General features: G+C 43.3%; 1 protein-coding gene across 1 annotated transcript in view; it reads left to right on the top strand.

Annotated features, from left to right (window-relative positions):
• Positions 1-21,742, top strand: part of LOC117508294 (beta-galactosidase-1-like protein 2) — a 75,319-nt gene that overhangs the window by 30,808 nt on the left and 22,769 nt on the right. The window contains exon 14 of the mRNA XM_034167990.1: positions 9,498-9,569. Within this exon, the coding sequence (XP_034023881.1) occupies positions 9,498-9,569 (72 nt within the window). The remainder of the gene's footprint in view (positions 1-9,497; positions 9,570-21,742) is intronic.

Raw genomic sequence — 21,742 nt, forward strand, 5'->3', positions numbered from 1 at the left:
ATCAGGTGGGAATATGGTTCCTTTTTCTGTGGTATTCACCACTATAGACAGCTTATCATCTGTTTGATACATTTTGAGACTTTGACTCTGGTACTTAGCCCACTCGGTTTGTGCCCATCTTGGTGTCCATCTACTCCATTCATCGGCTACCAACGTTTCCCATCTCCTATCTTGTTGATCGTTGGTCATATACCATGAGAAACTATTTCCGTAATTAGTCCCTCTGTCACCATCCGGCATTCCATGGGTAAGAGCACTATATGGTACAGAGATGATCACAGAAGTATTTCTAGGAATGCAGGCCTGTACACCAAATCGGTATGCATTATTCCCATCACAGCTATGTACTGTGGCATTGATTATCGGACTGGGGTCTTTGTTACTTCTTTTTGGTCTCTGCAATCTGCGGATGTGATCCTTATTATCATGTCCCGTGCTCATGGCTTTTAATAATACTCCCAATTCAAAAAAGAAAAGTAGCATAACAAGGACTGTCCGTGGGGTCCAGAAACCCCCGTTCTTTTTATTTTTTTCTTTCGCCATTTCTGCACACTACAGCACACCTATGTTCAGAACAGTGGCTTCTTAATGTCTTCTGCTAGCTTTCGTGTCTAACCTGGATCTTAACACCAAGCTCACACACTATTACTAGTCTTGTCCTACTGTTCTTACTGTTTGTCTGTGTCTGCAGAAATGACTTTCTTACAGTGAGTTAAATGAATCCATGTACTTCTTTCCCCAATTTTCAAAGCTGTGGGTGTTGTGAGTAGTACTTGATAGGGCCCTTCCCATTTAGGTGAATGCCAGTGTTTTCTCTTGATGCTTCTTATCAACACCCAGTCTCCAGGTACCACTTTAGGGTCCTCCTGTGGAGAAATGGGATCATCAGTGTTTGGAACTCTCCCTCGTTGTCCTTCTAACATTTTTCTCATGTAATCCGCCAAATTGGCTTCCTCAGGTACATTCCAAATTTGTCCATAATATGGCAGTCGATATTTTCTGCCAAACAATGTTTCATACGGTGTCAACCCCATGGTACTAGTTATGTTTATATACATTTTTACCAAATCTACACAATGCGTCCATGGTCTGCCTGTTTCCTCCATTGTCTTTCTAAGTCTGTTTTTTACTGTTCCATTCATCCTTTCCACTAATCCGGCACTTTGTGGATGATAAGAACAATGATTTTTTAGATTAACCTGTAGTGCTTCTCCCACGTATTGCACTATTGCATTAACAAAATGCGCTCCGTTATCTGAATAGACTGTTTCTGGTATTCCAAATCGTGGGATGATGTCTTTGCATAATGCTTTAGCCACTGTAAGTGAATCTGCATGTTTTGTAGGGAACAATTCTACCCATTTTGAGAAGGCATCAATTATGACTAAACAAAATTCCTTCCCTTCATGTTTACTCAGCTGTATATAATCCATATGAATCACTTGAAAGGGATATTGTGGTGTTGGAAATTTACCTCTTTGGGGTCTCAAATTGCCTTGTGAGTTGTGTTTTGCACATATCATGCATGCTCTACAATGCTGTTTTGCATATGCTTCGAACCCATAAAGACAAAAAATAGATTGCAATTGCGATATCATACCCCCTGATGAGACATGCGTCACGCCACGGCTCATAATAGCTGCCCATTTAAACATATTCTTTGGCAATATGGGTTTCTTTTGTGGTCATACGTACAAGTCATTTGCATACGTAGCGCCTTTAGCTATCCACATTTGTTTCTCTCTGTCAGTTGCCTGCTGTTGCATGTCAGCAAGCAGTGTATGACCTAAATGCAAATCTGGAGTAGTTTCCTGTACAACACAAATAGAAGAAGCTGCTGCTGCCTCTTTTGCTGCTCTGTCAGCAAAATCATTTCCTTTTGAAACACTGTCAGAGCCATTGGTGTGAGCCGCACATTTGCATATAGCAATTTGTTGAGGCAACTTCACAGCTTGCAGTAGGGCAGTTAGGAGAGTGGCATGAGTCACTGGCTTTCCAGACGACGTCACCATTCCACGCTCCTCCCACAGTTTTGCAAACACATGCACTGTGCTAAAAGCGTACTGGCTGTCTGTATAAATTGTTACAGCCGTACCTTTAAACAGATAGCAAGCTGCAGTTAAAGCAACTAATTCAGCTGCTTGTGCTGAAAATGACGATGGCAATGAAGCAGAATCTAATACTTCTGAATTTGTGACGACAGCATATCCAGATTGCGTTTGTCCATAAGCATTTTTGGTGGAAGAACCATCCACATACACGATTGTACTGTTTGGGATGGGTGTGTCCCGGAGGTCTGGGCGTGCTTTTGTACAAACTGTTGCTACATCAAGACAATTGTGCGGGTCACCATCCTCAGGTAAAGGTATCAATGTGGAGGGATTCAATGTTGTACATCGCTCTATCGTAAGGTGTGGCTGTGATAATAGCAAGGACATGCACGAAAGATGTCTTGCTGGGGACAAAAGGCTCATGTTTGTCTGCAACAAAAGTGCAGAGACTGCATGTGGAACTTTCAATGTCAACTGATGGAATAGAACAACATTACTGCTACTTTGAACAGCCATAGAGGCCGCAACAACAGCCTGTACGCATGGTGGTAAAGCACTTGCTACTGCATCCAATTTAGATGAGTAGTAGGCAACTGGCCTCAATTTTGAGCCATACACTTGAACCAAAACACTAGTCATGAACTTATTCTTACAATCAACTGTTTGAATGAATGGTTTACTATAATCTGGTAGTGCCAAAACTGTGGATGACACTAATGTTTGTTTTACTTTTACAAAGGCTTCCTCAGCATCTTTGTTCCATTCCAACACGGTTGACATTGAAATATCATCTTTGTACATCAAATCAGAAAGTGGACTAGTCAACTCTGCATAGCAAGGAATCCATGCCCTGCAGTAATTTGTCAATCCAAGAAATGACATCATCTGCTTTTTGGTCTGTGGTTTTGGAGCGTGCAAAATTGCTTCCTTCCTGTCAGACAGGATCGTGCGCCCTGTGGCTGATAACTCATGTCCTAAATATTTTACTTTATCCCTACACAACTGAACTTTGTTTCTACTCACTCTGTGGCCATTGTCAAATAAGAAACATAATAATGCTACTGTGTCAGTTATGCAGTTTTCTCGTGTGTCAGAGGCAATCAAAATGTCATCAACATACACTAACAGTTGGCTATCTGCCGGTGGAACGAAATTGGCTAAACATGCTGACATGACTTGAGAATAAATAGTTGGGCTCTCTGCGTAACCCTGCGGTAATCTGGTGAATGTATATCGTTGTCCTTTAAAGGTAAAAGCAAACCAGAATTGACTATCTGGATGCACTGGCACAGAGAAAAATGCATTACTTATGTCAATTACTGAGAAACTATTAGAATTTGGTCTCAGCGAATTTAACAAGGTATGTGGATCTGGGACACATGGTGCTCTTTTAATCACAGCAGCATTTAATGCCTGCAGATCTTGAATCATTCTCCACCCCACTGAGGGCGGAGCCTTTTTCACAGGAAATATGGGTGTGTTACATGGTGAATCTGGACATGGCACTATTACTCCTGCTGTTAATAAATCCTCTATTACTGGCCTGATTCCGTCAATTGCATCAGGTTTCAATGGATACTGTCTTACACATGGTCTGTATTCTGTTTTTGGCCTTATAACTACAGGTTGTGCATTTTTAATCAGTCCTACGTCTGAAGGACCTGTTGTCCACAATCCTGACGGTACTGAAGAGAGAAGATCATCCTCTTCAGGACTCAACTGAAACACTCAGGATTGTGAAGTGGACGCATCAATGTGTGTTCCAGCTGTCAGCACCAATGAGACATTAACTGGCACTTTATACAACTTGGTTGATGGACTGAACCCCGTTCGTGGGCCAACTCTACTCCAATCAGAGGCTGACAAAGCTGTTATGACTGTCAGTCCCAATTCTTGCCATTCTGTCAAATATGGCTTACAAAGTGACATATGTAATGGCATACCTGTGAATTTCAATTTTGATACATCTTCAGTGGCGCCTGTTACTGTTATGACGGCTATTGAGTTGCCATCATGAATCAAATCGGTCATTGTCAGTTTCACAGGTGAAACATTTTTCAATTTAGTTTCATAGTCACCATCCGGACCTGGAGGATCTTTATGCCACATTGTGACATGCAGGTCAGGTGGTGACATCTGTTGTTCAGGATTTTTTAGTAGGGCTGTCGCTTGCAAGACGACATCTTTACCCCATCCTGCAGCATCTTCTTCTGAGATGTCAAATGTATAGTAATAGTGGAATGTGGGGTCAGCGCTTTCTTCTCTTACCATGTTAACGCCTCCTGTGCGTTCAACAACTAATTTCCCTTGTTCCACAATTATGGACAAGCCCAATGCAGTCAATCCGTCTCGTCCTAGGAGGTTAACTGGACATTGTGGCATGCTCAACACTGACATAGTACACGTCAGGCCAAATGGATCTGTCAACGTTATGGGTTTGGTGATAGGGACGTCTGATGTTTGTCCATTTGCAGAGCGAACCCTAAAGAGTTCGTTGCTTAATTGATGGACAGGTATGTTGTCATTACATGTGGTTCTACATGCTCCTGTATCACAAAGGAATGTCACTGGTCGTCCATTTACCAACAAAGTCACTTCTGGTTTTGGTACCGGATTTCCCAGCAAGGCACACAGATCCATACATACAGATTCAGACTGCCTATCTGATATGGAATCATGGATTATGGATTCTAGTCATTGTGGATACTGTGGCTGCGGAGGATTATTCCGTTGTGGAATTCTCCCTGCTGCTCCCTCAGTAGGTGGATTTGGACAATTTCTATACATATGTCCCTCTCTTCCACAGTTCCAACAAATCAGGGGACCACGTGGTGGCCCTCCCTGCTGTTGTGGTTGCCATGGTCCTTGACGTTGTGGTTGTCCACCTTGTCTATTTTGCCATGGCTTTTTGGGGCGTTTGCACTGCTTCTGCTGTCTTAAGTTGCCCTGCTGGTAATATATTTCATCATCTCCATGTGCTACATACACTCCTTTGTCGCTGTTTCTTGTCTTTTTCTGTTTTAAGACTTCTTCTGCATGACAGCAGTGTGTATGTGTGTCTTCCAATGTGCCTGTAGGCAATCCAATCCAATGTTTCTGTATCCAAGCTTTTATATCCTTATTGGAATGTTGGATCAGAGCGTTTTTCAATTGTTGTTCATACACAGGTGTTTCTGGCAATATGCCACTATGGACCCTAAACACATTCTCAAATCTGCACCTAAACTCTGTCCATGGCTCTCCTTCTTTCTGAGTTGTCCTGGTAATTTCAGTATAATTTATCTTTGGTCCTAACACTCCTTTTGCACGTGTAATCATAGCTTCCACTCTTGTTTTCAAGACTAGATCATCATGTGTCAGTGGTACGCCTTGTTGATCTGCAGGATTCCAGTCTCCGCGTACCTGACTCCATTTAGGGCCACATGCTTTCATCCACACCTGTTGGACTTCAGGTCCATTAAGGTGGTAAGATGTTCTAACGTTTTCTATATCCTGCATAAATCCCTCAATATCGACATGTGGCGATGGTATCATGTCGACTGCTGCTTTGATATCATCAGCATTCCATGTCCGATAAACGAGCATGGTTGGTAGCTGTCCTGCTGTTCCTGCACGAGGATTTGGTACTTCTATCATAGGATAGGCACCTCCCTGATCACTATGTTCCACCATGGGAGGGGCTGTAGGCACTTTCGCTTGACTGCGTGTTTGTGGTTTTTCTGGTTTTTCTCTTTTTACCTTAGGTTTTACTGCCAAATCATACTGTGGTGGCGGTACATCGTCATCCTCTGGTAGAGGAGATAAAGGTCTCTTTGTCACCGACGATCCAGCCGGCGGTGATTGTTGAGGCTGTTCTGGCTCTCTGTGCTGAATTATCACATCTTCTTCTGCCTTACCTACAGCTTTCTTTTTCCTTGCTTTCTCTAATCGTCGCTTCTCTGCTCCTTTCTGTCTGTTCTCTGCTTCTTCCTCCCAAAATGCCACTAAATCTGCCCCTACTTTCTGCATCTTTTTCTCATCACCTTTATGTTCCCGTTCTAACTCCTTCTTCAGCTTTTGTACGCTGATCAGGTTCAGTCGTCCGTCAAAGTCATGTTTATTTATCCAGGTCTCCAATTTCTTTGTTGCTTTTGGATTTTTTGCCTCCATAACTTTCCAGTCGTTAGTTGATAAATTTTCCTTATTTTTAGACGTCTTACCCCCCATTTTTATTATATTTTTTTTTATCCCTTGTTATAATTTGGACTTCAGACGGGGGCACACCTAGGGTGTTCTAAATCTGAAGTTTCACACTTTCTTTGGACGTGACAATTAATTTACCGTTGTGTGGTTGATTCCTTTCACCTCCCCGTAGGAAGCGGAATCACTTGCCTGCTGCTTCCACACGCACGGTTGTCACTAACATTGTCCAAAGTATAGTCAATGTTGGGTATTTTCTCCTCCAAACATTCTTAAAACCTTTAACAAGACAAACAGAGTCAAGAAACACCAGTGAGACAGAAAGTCAAATATTACGCGCGGAGTGCGGCCAGGCTGTACACCAAGGCTACACTAAAGTCTGGCCTGCTTTTCCGCTCTTTTTATTAAGAGACGCCCTCATCACATAAACAAGAAACTTGTCCTAAGGGTGGGGGTAATGACGCAAGACAAGTTTCTTCCCATAACAAACGCAAACGTCAATAAGTGCAGCTGTAAGGAAGAACACTTCAGGTCAGCACATCTCGTTCGTCTGTTGCAGGTATCAGCTGTTCTGCATCTGCCTGAAGTGTCCTGTCTTCCACACTCCTTCACACTAAACACCACATCACAAACGTCAAAACAAAATTGAATTCTCAGGATTGCATTAAGACAGGTGCAAAACAGCACATCTCCGTTCTCATGAGAAAGAAGACAAAGCTAAACAAGGTTGAATAACACGTACGTTCTCAGGGTGAAGTGCAAAACAGCACAACACCGTTCTCATGAGAAAGAAGGCAAATGTACAAACGTTTAACAGTGATAACATATATACAAAATCTTTAACATTCCCCTCCTGTTTATCGCCTGTTAAAACATACAGTAGGCATCACTCAGCTTAGCACTTCTTTTTGAGATTTTCACTAAGAGGTTCATCATGGTATGTTTTCTCTAGGCTTACACCCCAGAGGTGATGTCATCATTGTCACCATCATCGGTGTCTGGGTCATCATAGTTCCATTGGTCTGGGTACAGGTCAGGAGAGCCATCGTCCTCCTTGTCGTCATCTGTCCCCAGAAGTGGATATGATGCTGGACCCCCTCCTGGTCCTGGACTTATTGCTGTGGTTATCATTCTATTTACAAGGCCTCGGAGACATGGAATACAACAACATCCACACAATGTTAGAATTGCAGCAAATACTGCTATAGACACTAATAGTGAAGAAATCAAAGACCTCCATTTTCCCATCCCGGACGAGCCCCCAGTCAATGTTGGGTATTTTCTCCTCCAAACATTCTTAAAACCTTTAACAAGACAAACAGAGTCAAGAAACACCAGTGAGACAGAAAGTCAAATATTACGCGGAGTGCGGCCAGGCTGTACACCAAGGCTACACTAAAGTCTTGCCTGCTTTTCCGCTCTTTTTATTAAGAGACGCCCTCATCACATAAACAAGAAACTTGTCCTAAGGGTGGGGGTAATGACGCAAGACAAGTTTCTTCCCATAACATAAATGCATACGTCAATAAGTGCAGCTGTAAGGAAGAACACTTCAGGTCAGCACATCTCGTTCGTCTGTTGCAGGTATCAGCTGTTCTGCATCTGCCTGAAGTGTCCTGTCTTCCACACTCCTTCACACTAAACACCACATCACAAACGTCAAAACAAAATTGAATTCTCAGGATTGCATTAAGACAGGTGCAAAACAGCACATCTCCGTTCTCATGAGAAAGAAGACAAAGCTAAACAAGGTTGAATAACACGTACGTTCTCAGGGTGAAGTGCAAAACAGCACAACCCCTTTCTCATGAGAAAGAAGGCAAATGTACAAACGTTTAACAGTGATAACATATATACAAAATCTTTAACAGTGATAGAGAATAAAGACGCTCAAACTTTTACTCTGATGGCCCAGACTGCGAGCGCTGCAGAGATAAAAACATCCAGGTCAGCTGAGACATCAACAGCGATTTGAACCGCTGCCGCAAGTCACAGCATAACAACGGAAAGCGTCCAAGCATCCTTCCACTTGAGGTTGTATAGTGTAAGGCAGTTGGTAACAACTTGTATTCAGCAAACAAAGGATGAGTAGGGTCATGACTAATGTACAAGGCTTTCTTAAGCACTTGTTTGTTAAAAATTTCAGTAAGGGTACTGAACTTCACCCCCACAATCTTACTAGCCATCTTGACAATTTTTAAAAGTGCATTTTTCTCTTTGATGGGTAGGTTACCATACCAGCAAATAATAGAAATGGTTCCACCTTCAAACAGAGATTCAGACAGTGATAGAGTGGATGTTTCGTCTGCTTAATTCGGTTATGTTACTTTGACATGGAGACACGACAGATGACTCCAAAGGGTTAATCAAACTTGTTAATAATTATGCTGCATTCTGCTGGGATTGTACACACTGCTGCATGCACAGCTGTCTGTGCATGCTGTTTGCACAATGATCTGTGCACACTCTGTGCACAAAGTTGTCCCTCTGAGAGGTGTGTGTGTTTATTTGTGTGACACGGCATGACACATCAATGACAGTAATTATTATTATTTGCAGCAAAATATGCTATGGTCCATCTGTTATACATGGAGATGTTTATTATTAAAGTGATAAAGATGAAGTAAACCATGAGCTTTTGAAATATTCTTGATGTTTCCAATAAATTATTTTTTTAATTACTGTATGTGCATGAAGAGACTGTCTGCCTGTCTGCTGTTGTGACAACAGTCTTTCAAGCACAATAATTTATCATAAATGTTTCAAATGCTCAAAATGCCTGTTAAATTTCCTTTTCACATTGATGAATTGTGTTGTGAGTGCAAGCCTCACCTATTGGCATGTTCCCTCTCATAATTTTGTGCACTCAGGTTGGCAAACCCCGAATTACATATTCATGAAGGAAAAACATGCTAAATGGACATTTTGCTTATGACGTGCCATAGAGCTGTCTGCCACTTACAGAACTCTGTCACCTGCAGTACATGTCCGGGATTTTTGCATAATTGAAATTAGGAGCAGGAATGGTTATTTTTATATGTACGGTATTTATGTAATGTGTTTTATTTCTAAACCCAGGATCTGGTGGCCACCAAAGCCACTGCTTCTTGTTAGATATACAGGTTGAGAAATGCTGAAGCACATTTCTCAAAAAGCACCTATTTTACACATAGGGACATGACAGAAAGGGTACACACATTTCATAGTAACACATACTGTCATATATATATATTGTCATAAGTAACAATGGCATTTAATGTTTTCTAGGTTTTTGTGGACAAACAATGTGTTGGTAGTTTGGATTACAAGAGTCAGGAGGTAGCACTTCCAGATGGAAAGGTATGTTATTTTATTATCTGCTTTTAAACTTACATATTGCTATAATGTCACATTCTTAATATGTAGACAAAATATATAGGCACATTTCCTCTGCCCAAAACTAAATATATGTTATATAAAAATCAGAAACAGCAACATTTATGAGTAAATATAAACTAATAAAATTCAAAAACATGATTTCTGCACAAAGAAACATAATATGAGTGAAGAGTGAATAATATGAGGGACTCCCTGTACCATGAGCAAAGCATGCTCATGGTACAGGGAGTCCCAAACAGGAAGTGCCAAATTTTGAATCCACAGTGAAACAGGAAATGTCAAACACTTCCTGGATTGACACTTCTTGGATTGGCCGATGCGATCTCTTGGAATCTCATGGCAATTCAGTGGCAAGTTCACACTGAAACAAGAAGTGCCAAATTTTGAGTCCACAGTGAAACAGGAAAGGTCAAATGTTGAACACTTCCTGGCATGGGTGTAGCTGGGTTGCACTGGACTTCCCTAAAATCTGATTGGACACCCCAGGTGCCACTCAGATGATTGACTTGTCACCACTCATCTGGTTGAAAAGAGCCATTTTGAAATCGGTGACACATATTGACTGCTAGGTCCATCCTGTATAACAGTTGGCACTGTGTTCCACAAAAAAGTTCTAATCCACCTTAGTAGAAGAAGAAAAATGTTTGAGCCAGTTCTGGATTTTAACACATCATCTGAACCACAGACTCCTAGTTATATTGGTGAGTAAACATATGTTTACTCAAACTCAAATTGATAGCAAATCTCTACAGCTTGGTATAAATTTAATTAAACATATAAAATACAGCTTCCTGGTGGAGTGGTGTAGAAGAGGTTTTTCTTAAAAAGAAGACCTGAAAGTTCAGCTAATTTGGCCATATTGTGCATCCCTACTGTGAAGTAGCTCTAAAGTTAGAAGCAGAAGATTTTTGCCATGATTATGCTCCCAGCATATTTACTGAAAATAGTGTGACGGACCTAAATGAGACGGTGAGGACGTTTTCCCAGGCATATGAGAATGCAAATAAAGAAAATGCTTAAAGTGGCAAGGGTAAAGAGGACCATAGTTGGGGGGGTGGGGGGGAGAAGCTCCCTAGTATCAGAATATTTTTGCCATGCATTTGCTCCTAGCATATTTACTGAAAATAGAGTGTGACAGACCTAAATTAGATGGAAATGGCTCTTTTTTTCCAGACATGTGAGAATACAAATAAAGAAAATGCTTAAAATGGCAGGGGGTTAAGAGGGCCATAGTGTGGGGGCGGGGGGACCCAGAAGCTGAAGATTCTTAGCCATGCTATTGCTCCCCAGAAGCATTTACTGAAAAAGAAGTCTGAAGGATCTAAATGACATGATGAGATTATGAAGAGCTTCACTCATTCATGTCCACGACATATTATTATTAATATTACATATTATTCATGAAAATAATCAAATTCTTAAATTTCTTAGTTGCCTAAAACGGTTGCACAGTATGTACAATTTCTCATTCATTAAAGAAAAAAAAGCCTTGACATAAACTGGACTTTAGTTTTAGCCATTAGAACATTATACACACATTTTTTTGTAGACAGGTGTGCTGTCAATTATCATGTTGTGTGGGCCGCTGAAGAGGAGGTACTGGTGGCCCACCACCACCAGAGGGCGCCCCGCCTGGAGTGCGGGCTCCAGGCACCGGAGGGCGCTGCCGCTGAAGAGGAGCAGCCCAGGTGACAGCCGTCACCCATCACCTGAAACAGCTGACAGTCATCAGCCGAGGGGTATATCAGCTGGACGGCATCTCCATCTCACTGCCAAGATATCATTCTACCAAGAAGGTAACGCACTCAGCCAGTCATCATATTTCTGAGGACTAACCTGTTTTTGCTTGTGCTTGAGACAGTTGAAGACTGAACTTGATCCATATCGGATAAGTACCCTTCACTGCAATATTGTTTGTGACTAGAGGTGGAGGTGGTGTTTCCACCCTACGTGTTGCTGGGTGCAGCCGCACCCACATCTGACTGTTTCTGTTCCTCGCCAGCAGTACCGGATCCGACGAGCGGAGGCAGTGGCCACCTGGGAGTTCGGGACTTGGCGGCTCCAGTATTCCCGGGGTTCGGTGGCAGAGGAAATCGGGTGGTTCCGGTTCGACTCGGACAGAGGTCTCCTATCGTCGAGCCTGCCCACACGTCACCAGTAGAATTGGTTTATTCTTACAATTGTGATCTGTTGTGTTTGTTGTGCGAATTCACAACAGTAAAACCTTGTTATTTGACTTCTTCATTGTCCGTTCATTTGCGCCCCCTGTTGTGGGTCCGTGTTCCTCACTTTCCCCAACATATCAGGCATATTAACAATGCATTTTAGCATTTATAGCCAAAAATCTAATTTCTTTTGTCGTCTCCCATTTCCTCAGCGTTAAACCCAAAAGATCTGGAATAAATCCACAGTTTGATTTGCCAAAGGTTTCCCACCAGAGGCTTTATCTGATGTAGTTCCAGATGGACATGGAAAATGGGCATTACAGTTTTTGAAACATTCCCCGAAAATTGCTTTTTTTTTTTTTTTTTAGGTTACCAAAAAATTACCTGCTGCTTTAAATAAGTAGCTACCCTGTCAGTAAATTATACCTACCATGCTTGTTCATAAACACCACAGGCTGGCAGAAGGTTTTGCATGTACTGTGCATCTGGAAAGTATTCACAGCACTTCACCTATTCCACATTTGTTACAGCCTAATTCCAAAATGGAGTAAATTAATTTTTTTTTCCCTCAAAATTCTACACACAATACCCCATAATGACAATGTGAAAGAGCTGGCTGCCCATCTAAACTGAGCGATTGGGGGAGAAGGGCATTAGTCTGGAAGATGACCAAGAACCCGATGGTTACTGAGTCAGAGCTCTGAAGTACTCTCAGACTTTGAGAAACAAAATTCTCTGGTCTGATGCAGGGCCATATATAGGAATGTGAAAGGGGGGGTTCAAATCCTTGAGTTGGGGGTCCAGTGGGCCGCAGGGCCCCCGGTGGGGTTGAGGGGCAATGCCATTGTGGGGGGCTCAGGGGGGCAAAGCCCCCCCGAAGCAGAAGCTTTTTGAGGATTTCGAGGGGTAAAGAGCTACATAAATTTCATTTGAAACCCAAAATGTATCATTTTAGGAAATACATTTTTATATACAAATAGTCCTTGCTTGGGATTGGATCAGTTGCCATAAGAACCACCCAGGAAGAACCAAGATAACATTAATGCAAACTTTATACCTGCCTGTCGGTTGCGAATGACGAAAAAACTCACGCATGCGCACGAAGGTTCAAGCTTGGCTGATGCAAGCACACGATTCAAATCCATATAGTTTTGCAAAAAATAAAAAGGTCGGATAGTTTTCTAACAGACCTCATATTTAGCGGTATTAATATTCGCGTTTACATTATGAATATGTACGTATATGTACGTTATGTATTAAAATAGCGGTATTTAATTTGGCAACCTTGTTTAACTCGCAAAATTCGCATAATAAATCCCACGTGAATATTTGCACCTTTACAGTATTTGCAACAGGAAGGAGAAGCTCCCTTTATTTCTCAGCTTATACATACAAACATGTTTTTACAAACCAGACAAGTGGGTACATGGGTATTTACAAGCCTACTAATCTGTTTGATATCAGAGGAGGATAGGAACCAGGGAGCAAAAATTCTCAACCCCCATGGGAAACGTTTATCTAGCAGTTTCCCCTTTCAATACTTAAGGGATTACTCTGGCAGAGGAAATTGAAACTTGAGGGTGTGTGATAATAGCTGTGTAACAGTTAGTGCTTGTTGCTTATTATCAATGAAAAGAAAATACATAACGTTGATATCCAGATCAGAAAAAAATCAGCAGAAAAAAAATCAGCATAATTGTCGGGGGGGGGGGGGGGGGGTTCGGTTAAACCCCCTGAACCCCCTCTATATACGGGCATGTGATGAGCCAAAGATTGAACTCTTTGGCATGAATGCCAGGCGTCATGTTTACAGGAAACCAGGTACCATCCCGACAGTGAAGTAATATGGTCATGAATTCATACTGTCTGCAATTAATTAAAATTCTAAATAAATATAAGGATCACTGCTGTTTGTTCTTTCTTTCTTTCTTTCTTTTTGTCTTTTATTTATTTATTTTATTTTTACATTTTCCCTATGTCTCAACTTTTTCTGTACTGGGGTTGTAGTTCATTTGTGTAGATGTCTGTTCAAAATGTAGAGCAAAGCAGTGAAAGGCTTGTGGGACAGGTTTTCACACACTCCCTTTGAATAAACATCATTATCAGCATGAGTCATGCTTACCAGTCATAAAAACTGAAGGTTCAAAGTTGCTTATTAAAACATTACAAGGCATATGAAAACCCCATATATGATGCAGGCCCCTTTGATTGGCATTATTTTATCACAAAAATTTTTTTTTTTGAAAAATAGCGACTTTTTTTTCTTCTAATAACAATCTTTCTTTCAGAGAAAATATTAGGGATGGCACAATGGAATTTTTTTTCATGTCCAATACTATACTGATACTGGAATCTTCAGTATCTGTTGTGTGGGCCGCTGAAGAGGAGGTACTGCTGGCCCACCACCACCAGAGGGCGCCCTGCCTGGAGTGTGGGCTCCAGGCACCAGAGGGCGCTGCCGCCTCACAGGAGCAGCCAAGGTGACAGCTGTCACCCATCAACCAAAACAGCTGACATCCATCAGCTGAAGGGTATATCAGCTGGACGGCATCTCCACCTCATTGCCGAGATATCGCTCTACCAAGGAGGTAACGTACTCAGCCAATTGTGTTGTTTTCCTGACTAATACTTTGTTGCTTGCACAGAAAGAGAGAAGAACAGCAGGAGACTGTATTCTGGGATAAGTACTCGCATTCCTGCACTACAGTGTTGTTGTTGATTAGAGGTGGAGGTGGTGTTTCCACCCTACGTGTTGCTGGGTGCAGCCGCACCCACATCTGACTGTTTCTGTTCCTCACCAGCAGTACCGGATCCGACGAGCGGAGGCAGTGGCCACCTGGGAGTTCGGGACTTGGCGGCTCCAGTATTCCCGGTGTCCGGTGGCGGAGAAAATCGGGTGGTTCCGGTTCGACTCGGACAGACGTCTCCTATTGTCGAGCCTGCCCACACGACACCATTGGAATTGGTTATAACCACAATTGTAATCTGTTGTGTTTGTTGTGCGTATTCACAACAGTAAAGCTTTGTTATTTGACTTTCTCCATTGTCCGTTCATTTGCGCCCCCTGTTGTGGGTCCGTGTTCCTACACTTTTACAACAGGATCTCCCATTTGTGAAACCAATCTGATACTTTTTTCCTGTCTTAATAAATACATACATTTGTCTGGCTGTGCTTTGCAAACATAGAAGAAGAAGGTGCCTGTGTCACAGACCGAACGGTCCCCCTAAAAATCGTCCCCCCGATGATGCAGTTCACGGATTAACACCTCATTTCTACTTAAAACTGCACTCCAGTCATCATCTATCTCAGCAACAGACATCTGAAGTGTTGTGTGTTGGGGGGTGTGGCTGGATGTTTTGGTGTTCTTTTCTTTTCTTTGCTCTTCAGGTGGCATGGAAACTGATTTGTCTGTGGAGAAGGTGCTGGCTGAAGAATCCTCACCCTCATCAACATTATGTGAAGCACCTGTGAATGGTGCTCACATGCAACCTTAAAGACTTTCAGCTGAAGCAGATAATTGGATGGCGTTCTGCATTTAAGTCATGTGTGATTCAAGCAGAACTGCCGGGAACTCGACCTTGTGATGTTCGTTTGTGAGACGCTGAGGACCGCGCCTGGGGTTAACACATCGAGCCCGTGAAGCAAGGAAGGGTGAGGACACATGCTGTCAGCACACATTAAAGGTAATTAAGTATTTGACTAATTGTTGATAGTAACTTGGTGTTTTGTTACACAGTATACTTGAATTGTGATGAGAATTGTGCAGCTTGCTTCTCACTGCTGTGGCATGCGGATAAGTGATCCTCCACTTGTTGTGAGAAGCTGCTCATTTGCATAAAGATAAAAAGTACAGACCTGAATGTGTTGCTGATAGCGTGTGTCTTTTGAAAGATATTGTTGTAACTGCTGACTTACCTCACATCTTCTTTGCTTCACAGAGAGTCAGTTTGTCGTGTCCACCTGGGGGGTGTTTGTCTGGTGGTAGTGGGTCCAGGAGCGCTGGACTTCTCTCCTTGCGGGCGCTGGAGAGCGTGCCAGCAGTCACTCCTCCAGAAGGACGTTGGTTTTGGTTTTGTACATTTTATTTAGGCACAGGTGAAAAATAAATTGTTTTTGTTGTTGGAACCGCTTTCTGGTTATTTTTAGCGCTGGGTTCTGTCTGACGCAGGTTCGCTCCTCAATCCGCGTCAACACATAACATGAAGCTTTTGTACAACAATCATTTCCACATAAATTCAGCATTATTTCATCATAAAAGGCGGCAGAAGCGATCACTGTGGCTAAATGAGCTGCTATCTGATGTGTTCACTGCACGTCAGTCATTTTAAAGCGCCACCGAATTTTTCAGAGTTTCTGCTTAAAACGGCTGAGTTTCCGCTTAAAACTGACTTTAAAATGATTTCAGAGGTTTTACCTTCATCATCTGATGGTTAATAATCCCATTAATCCATTTGATCACTTTGGGTGAAGAGACTCCGTCTCAGATGTGCTGCTGTGGTCCAAAATGACACATGCGCAGATGCAAAAGGCAGACTGAATTTTAGGGGCGGACCGTTCGGTCTGCGACACCGGTGCTTTTCATTTGCATTTCATTTATATAGCGCCAAATCACAGCAAAGCTGCCTCAAGGCACTTCATACAAGTAAGGTCTAATCTTACCAACCTCTAGAGCAAGCACACAAGCCTCAAGCAGTCCAGACTCAAAGGGGTGACCCACTGCTTAGGTCATACTAATGAAAAAAACATTTTTAACAATACAGAGGAAATTTTTGAGAGTTATTAAGTCCACACAGATGTCCAGGATAGCACCAGTTGGTTGGGGAGGGGAGTCTGGACTGCTTGAGGATTTTCTTTCACCAAAACATTAAATCTAGGCTTGCATCTCAGATGTACCTTCTGGCAAATTGTAGCCAAACTTTCAGGTCTTCTTTTTAATAAAACCCTCCTCTGTGCCACTTCATCATGAAGCTGTATAACCTGGGATACAAAATGCAAAATATGCACTATGCACAATTCCTCCACTCACAGCCAGAGAAGCATATAACATCTTCTGGGTTGCCTGGGTGTCTTGGTGTGTTTCCTCAATCTTGTCCTTCTTACACAGCCAGTCAGATTTTGAGAACTGTCTACTCCACACAGATTTACCATAAAGTACCATACTGTTTGTATTTCTTCATAACTGATGTAAATAAAGTTCAAGACATATTCAGTTACATGGAAATGTTCATGTGTCCATCCCCTGACTTGTCTGAAGAAAACTGGCAATAAAATTGATTATGTACAGGTATTATACCAAAGGGGCTGATTACTTATGCAACCCATCATCTTGGCTTTTATATTTTTAATTAATATCAATCTGTAGAGATTTGCTTTCAGTTTGAGTCTAAGGAAGATAATTTTAGTGTTATGTGTCGACGCGGGTTGAGGAGCGGACCTGCGTCTGACAGAACCCAGCGCTAAAAATAACCAGAAAGCGGTTCCAAAACAAAACAATTTATTTCTTTACCCTCTTTGGTGCATAATAATGTGTACAAACTAAACAGCATCTTTCTGGTGGAGTGACTGTTGGCACGCTCTCCAGCGCCCGTAAGGATCAAAGCCCGGCGCTCCTGGACCCACTACCACCGCCAAACACCCCCCAGGTGGACACGACAAACTGACTCTCTGTGAAGCAAAGAAGAGGTGAGGTAAGTCAGCAGTTACAACAATAACTTTCAAAAGACACACGCTATCAGCAACACATTCAGGTCTGTATCTTTTTTAACTTTATGCAAATGAGCAGCTTCTCACAACAGGTGGAGGATCACTCATCCGCACGCCACAGCAGTGAGAAGCAAGCTGCACAATTCTCATCACAATTCAAGTATACTGTGTAACAAAACACCAAGTTACTATCAACAATTAGTCAAACACTTAATTACCTTTAATGTGTGCTGACAGCATGTGTCCTCACCCTTCCTTGCTTCACGGGCTCGATGTGTCAACCCCAGGCGCGGTCCTCAGCGTCTCACAAACGAACATCACAAGGTCGAGTTCCCGGCAGTTCTGCTTGAATCACACATGCCTTAAATGCAGAACGCCATCCAATTATCTGCTTCAGCTGAAAGTCTTTAAGGTTGCATGTGAGCACCAGTCACAGGTGCTACTCATGATGTTGATGAGGGTGAGGATTCTTCAGCCAGCACCTTCTCCACAGACAAATCAGTTCTCATGCCACCTGAAGAGCAAAGAAAAGAAAAGAACACCAAAACATCCAGCCACACCTCCCAACACACAACAGTACCCCCCCATCAACGGGAAGCCTCCCGGCGACCGAACAGACCAGGCCCGAGAACAGCACCTCCCTCCGGGGTCCACGTCAGGAAGCAGACAGCACCACGCTCCTAAGGTCCACCACAGACAGCAGGACAGGCACCGCAGCTGGAAGGCCGGCTGGAATCAACAAAAGCCCCAAAACATTCCCCAGTACAATTCAACACACAGAAAAAAAAACATAAAACTCACCCAAAACCTCCCCAGGGGACCGTCCCATCAAACCCCGGGAAGAAAAGAAAAACTCCCAAACGCAAAAACCCAACACAGCCCCACAAACACAATACAAACGTAAATGCATAAAAGAAAAATAACAAACAATCCCCCCAGAATGACCTGCAGAGCCCAACCCCCCCCAGAAGGCCTTCATCGCCAGTTCCAGGAGGAACAGCCAGAACCATAATCCCACAAAGGTCCCCAGGTGTACATGGAGCAAAACGGCGCCCCCCAGAGGACCGTACCATCAACCCCAGGAGGTACCCTCCCCACAACCCCGGAACCCCAGACCCGGTCACACTTGGCTAGTTGGCCCCAAGCCAATTCCCCCCCAGAGGACCGTCCCATCGACCCTGGAGGTGGAACCCGGAAGGAAACAGAACAAAATCAAAAATCAACCCCCGGAGGACTACCAAAAACAACCCCGGGGGGATATAAAACGACCGTAAACCCTGTTACCCTCCCCGGCACCCCGAAAGACCCCGGGTCCCTCCCAGAGCCCCTTGGCGGCTCTACTTTGGCGAACGGCTCAAAACATTAAGCCGGAGAAGGGAATAGGAAAAAACTAACCCAGATCCAACCCCAAGGCGCAGCGGAGAACCGGAAATAGGTCCGGTGCCCCAACTCGACCATACCCCAGCCTCTCGGGAGGGGTGGAACTACCGAAATGGCGAACGGCAACAGATCGGCCCACCCCTCCGACTGAGGTAAGTCTCCGCTGCACCACACCCCGGCAACACCAATGACGAACGGTACAAAGGCTCACCGAGGCTGGAGTGGAACCGGGCCCTATCCAAACCAAGAAAAACGCCTCTAACACCCCCCCCCCCCCCCCCCCCCAGGTGCAGAGGTCTTCTGAGAATGCTCAGCGTGACCAACCTGCACCACCCCACAACCCACAAGACAAACGTTCTTGGGGCAAGTGAGGTTGGGGTTAGGGATGTAGAGAAATAAAAAAACAACAAAATAAAACGACCCAACAACCCAAACAGAAAATACCTAAAAACACATAAAAATTAACAATGACGTGAGCCCAGGCGGACTTCTAACCGCCTAACAGTCACTTCACCAGACAATTATAACCCCTATTTAAAGAAAACAAAACATTTACCACTGCTAGATTTTTTCTTGTTTTTTTTTTGTTTTTTTTTATGTGTGTTATGTTGCCTGTCCCAGAACACTTGGAGACACGTCACCATTATTTCTCTTGACGCTTACATGTCAGGGCAATACAGTAATCTCTGCTCGTCCGAGCTGCATGGGCTCGTCAACAGGAGGAGCCAGAGGTCCCGTCGGAGGAGCTTCAGTGGGGCGAAGAAGAGGTGGCCCAGACCTGTGTCGGGAAAAGCCCCGAGACGAAAAAACCCGCTCTGATGGCTGCCCTCTCTCGCGTCCACGCTCCTTCATCCGATCGTCTAGACGAATCACCAACGATATTAGCTCATCTAAATCGCCTGGCTCGTCACGGACTGCCGGCTCGTCCTTCAATGACTCATTTAACCCTTCCACAAACATTCCTCGTAAAGCTGCGGTGCTCCAACCTGACTGAGTAGAAACCAGAGAACATTGCATCACCACACAAGGCTCCGGACGACAAACAATCGGTTTGGACGCCGAATCTGTGGGTGACGGAGTTATCTGCACCGGTATCGATGGTGCCGCAGCTGGAGCAGCAGGAAGCGGAATGGCTTGCACTGCAAGCTCCGTAACACGGTCGTCTGTTTGTTTAATTTGGTTTGCGAGATGCTGTAATTGCTCCCATTTTTTCTCCAAGTGTTCTTGAACTTTTTCGGCAAAAGGAACCGCCTCTGCCGCTGGGTCCATTATGGAATGGCCGGGAACTACTGTTATGTGTCGACGCAGGTTGAGGAGCGGACCTGCGTCTGACAGAACCCAGTGCTAAAAATAACCAGAAAGCGGTTCCAAAACAAAACAATTTATTTCTTTACCCTCTTTGGTGCATAATAATGTGTACAAACTAAACAGCGTGTTTCTGGTGGAGTGACTGTTGGCACGCTCTCCAGCGCCCATAAGGATCAAAGCCCGGCGCTCCTAGACCCACTACCACCGCCAAACACCCCCCAGGTGGACACGACAAACTGACTCTCTGTGAAGCAAAGAAGAGGTGAGGTAAGTCAGCAGTTACAACAATATCTTTCAAAAGACACACGCTATCAGCAACACATTCAGGTCTGTATCTTTTTTAACTTTATGCAAATGAGCAGTTTCTCACAACAGGTGGAGGATCACTCATCCGCACGCCACAGCAGTGAGAAGCAAGCTGCACAATTCTCATCACAATTCAAGTATACTGTGTAACAAAACACCAAGTTACTATCAACAATTAGTCAAACACTTAATTACCTTTAATGTGTGCTGACAGCATGTGTCCTCACCCTTCCCTGCTTCACGGGCTCGATGTGTTAACCCCAGGCGCGGTCCTCAGCGTCTCACAAACGAACATCACAAGGTCGAGTTCCCGGCAGTTCTGCTTGAATCACACATGCCTTAAATGCAGAACGCCATCCAATTATCTGCTTCAGCTGAAAGTCTTTAAGGTTGCATGTGAGCACCATTCACAGGTGCTACACATGATGTTGATGAGGGTGAGGATTCTTCAGCCAGCACCTTCTCCACAGACAAATCAGTTCTCATGCCACCTGAAGAGCAAAGAAAAGAAAAGAACACCAAAACATCCAGCCACACCCCCCAACACACAGCATTTAGAAGTTTTTATATTGAGAAGCCTGATTTACTTTTTGTATTTGAAATGGCATAAACAAATTAAAATGCATGAAATACCAAGGAGCCCAATACTTTTGCAAGCCGATGTTTGCGCTTCCTACTACTAGTCAGCAGTCTTGCAGCAGCAATTTGGATGATCTGCAGATGTGTGAGTAGAGACTAAGGAAGGCCAAAGTACAGACAGTTGCAGTAATCTGAACGTGATGGATTACTTTATTATGTACAGTAGTGTTCAGAATAATAGTAGTGCTATGTGACTAAAAAGATTAATCCACGTTTTGAGTATATTTCTTATTGTTACATGGGAAACAAGGTAACAATAATAAATATACTCAACATTTGACTTATAACTGGTTGGATTTCTACCTTCACTGTCATAGAATTTTGAAGGATGTTTTAGGATTTTGGTGAATCTTTGCAGGAACCTAATGAACACAGCAATAGCAGATGTGTCAACAACTATTACTGTGAGACCAATCTGTCAAGAAAAGCTTAAAAAGGCTAAAAATAACACTGATTTATATGGACCTGGTTTTTGACTTATTGCATTTTAGTGCTTAATGGGGAGTAAGATATTTAACAAGTCTTTACAAACTGTGTTATGCAGTTATATCTTACAACAGCGTAGGTTCCAAAATTCATGCCAGTGATTCATTTTGTTTCTGTAGTGAATACATTAACTCAGAAATTAAATA

Source organism: Thalassophryne amazonica, chromosome 4, assembly GCF_902500255.1.
Source record: "Thalassophryne amazonica chromosome 4, fThaAma1.1, whole genome shotgun sequence".
NCBI lineage: Eukaryota > Metazoa > Chordata > Actinopteri > Batrachoidiformes > Batrachoididae > Thalassophryne > Thalassophryne amazonica.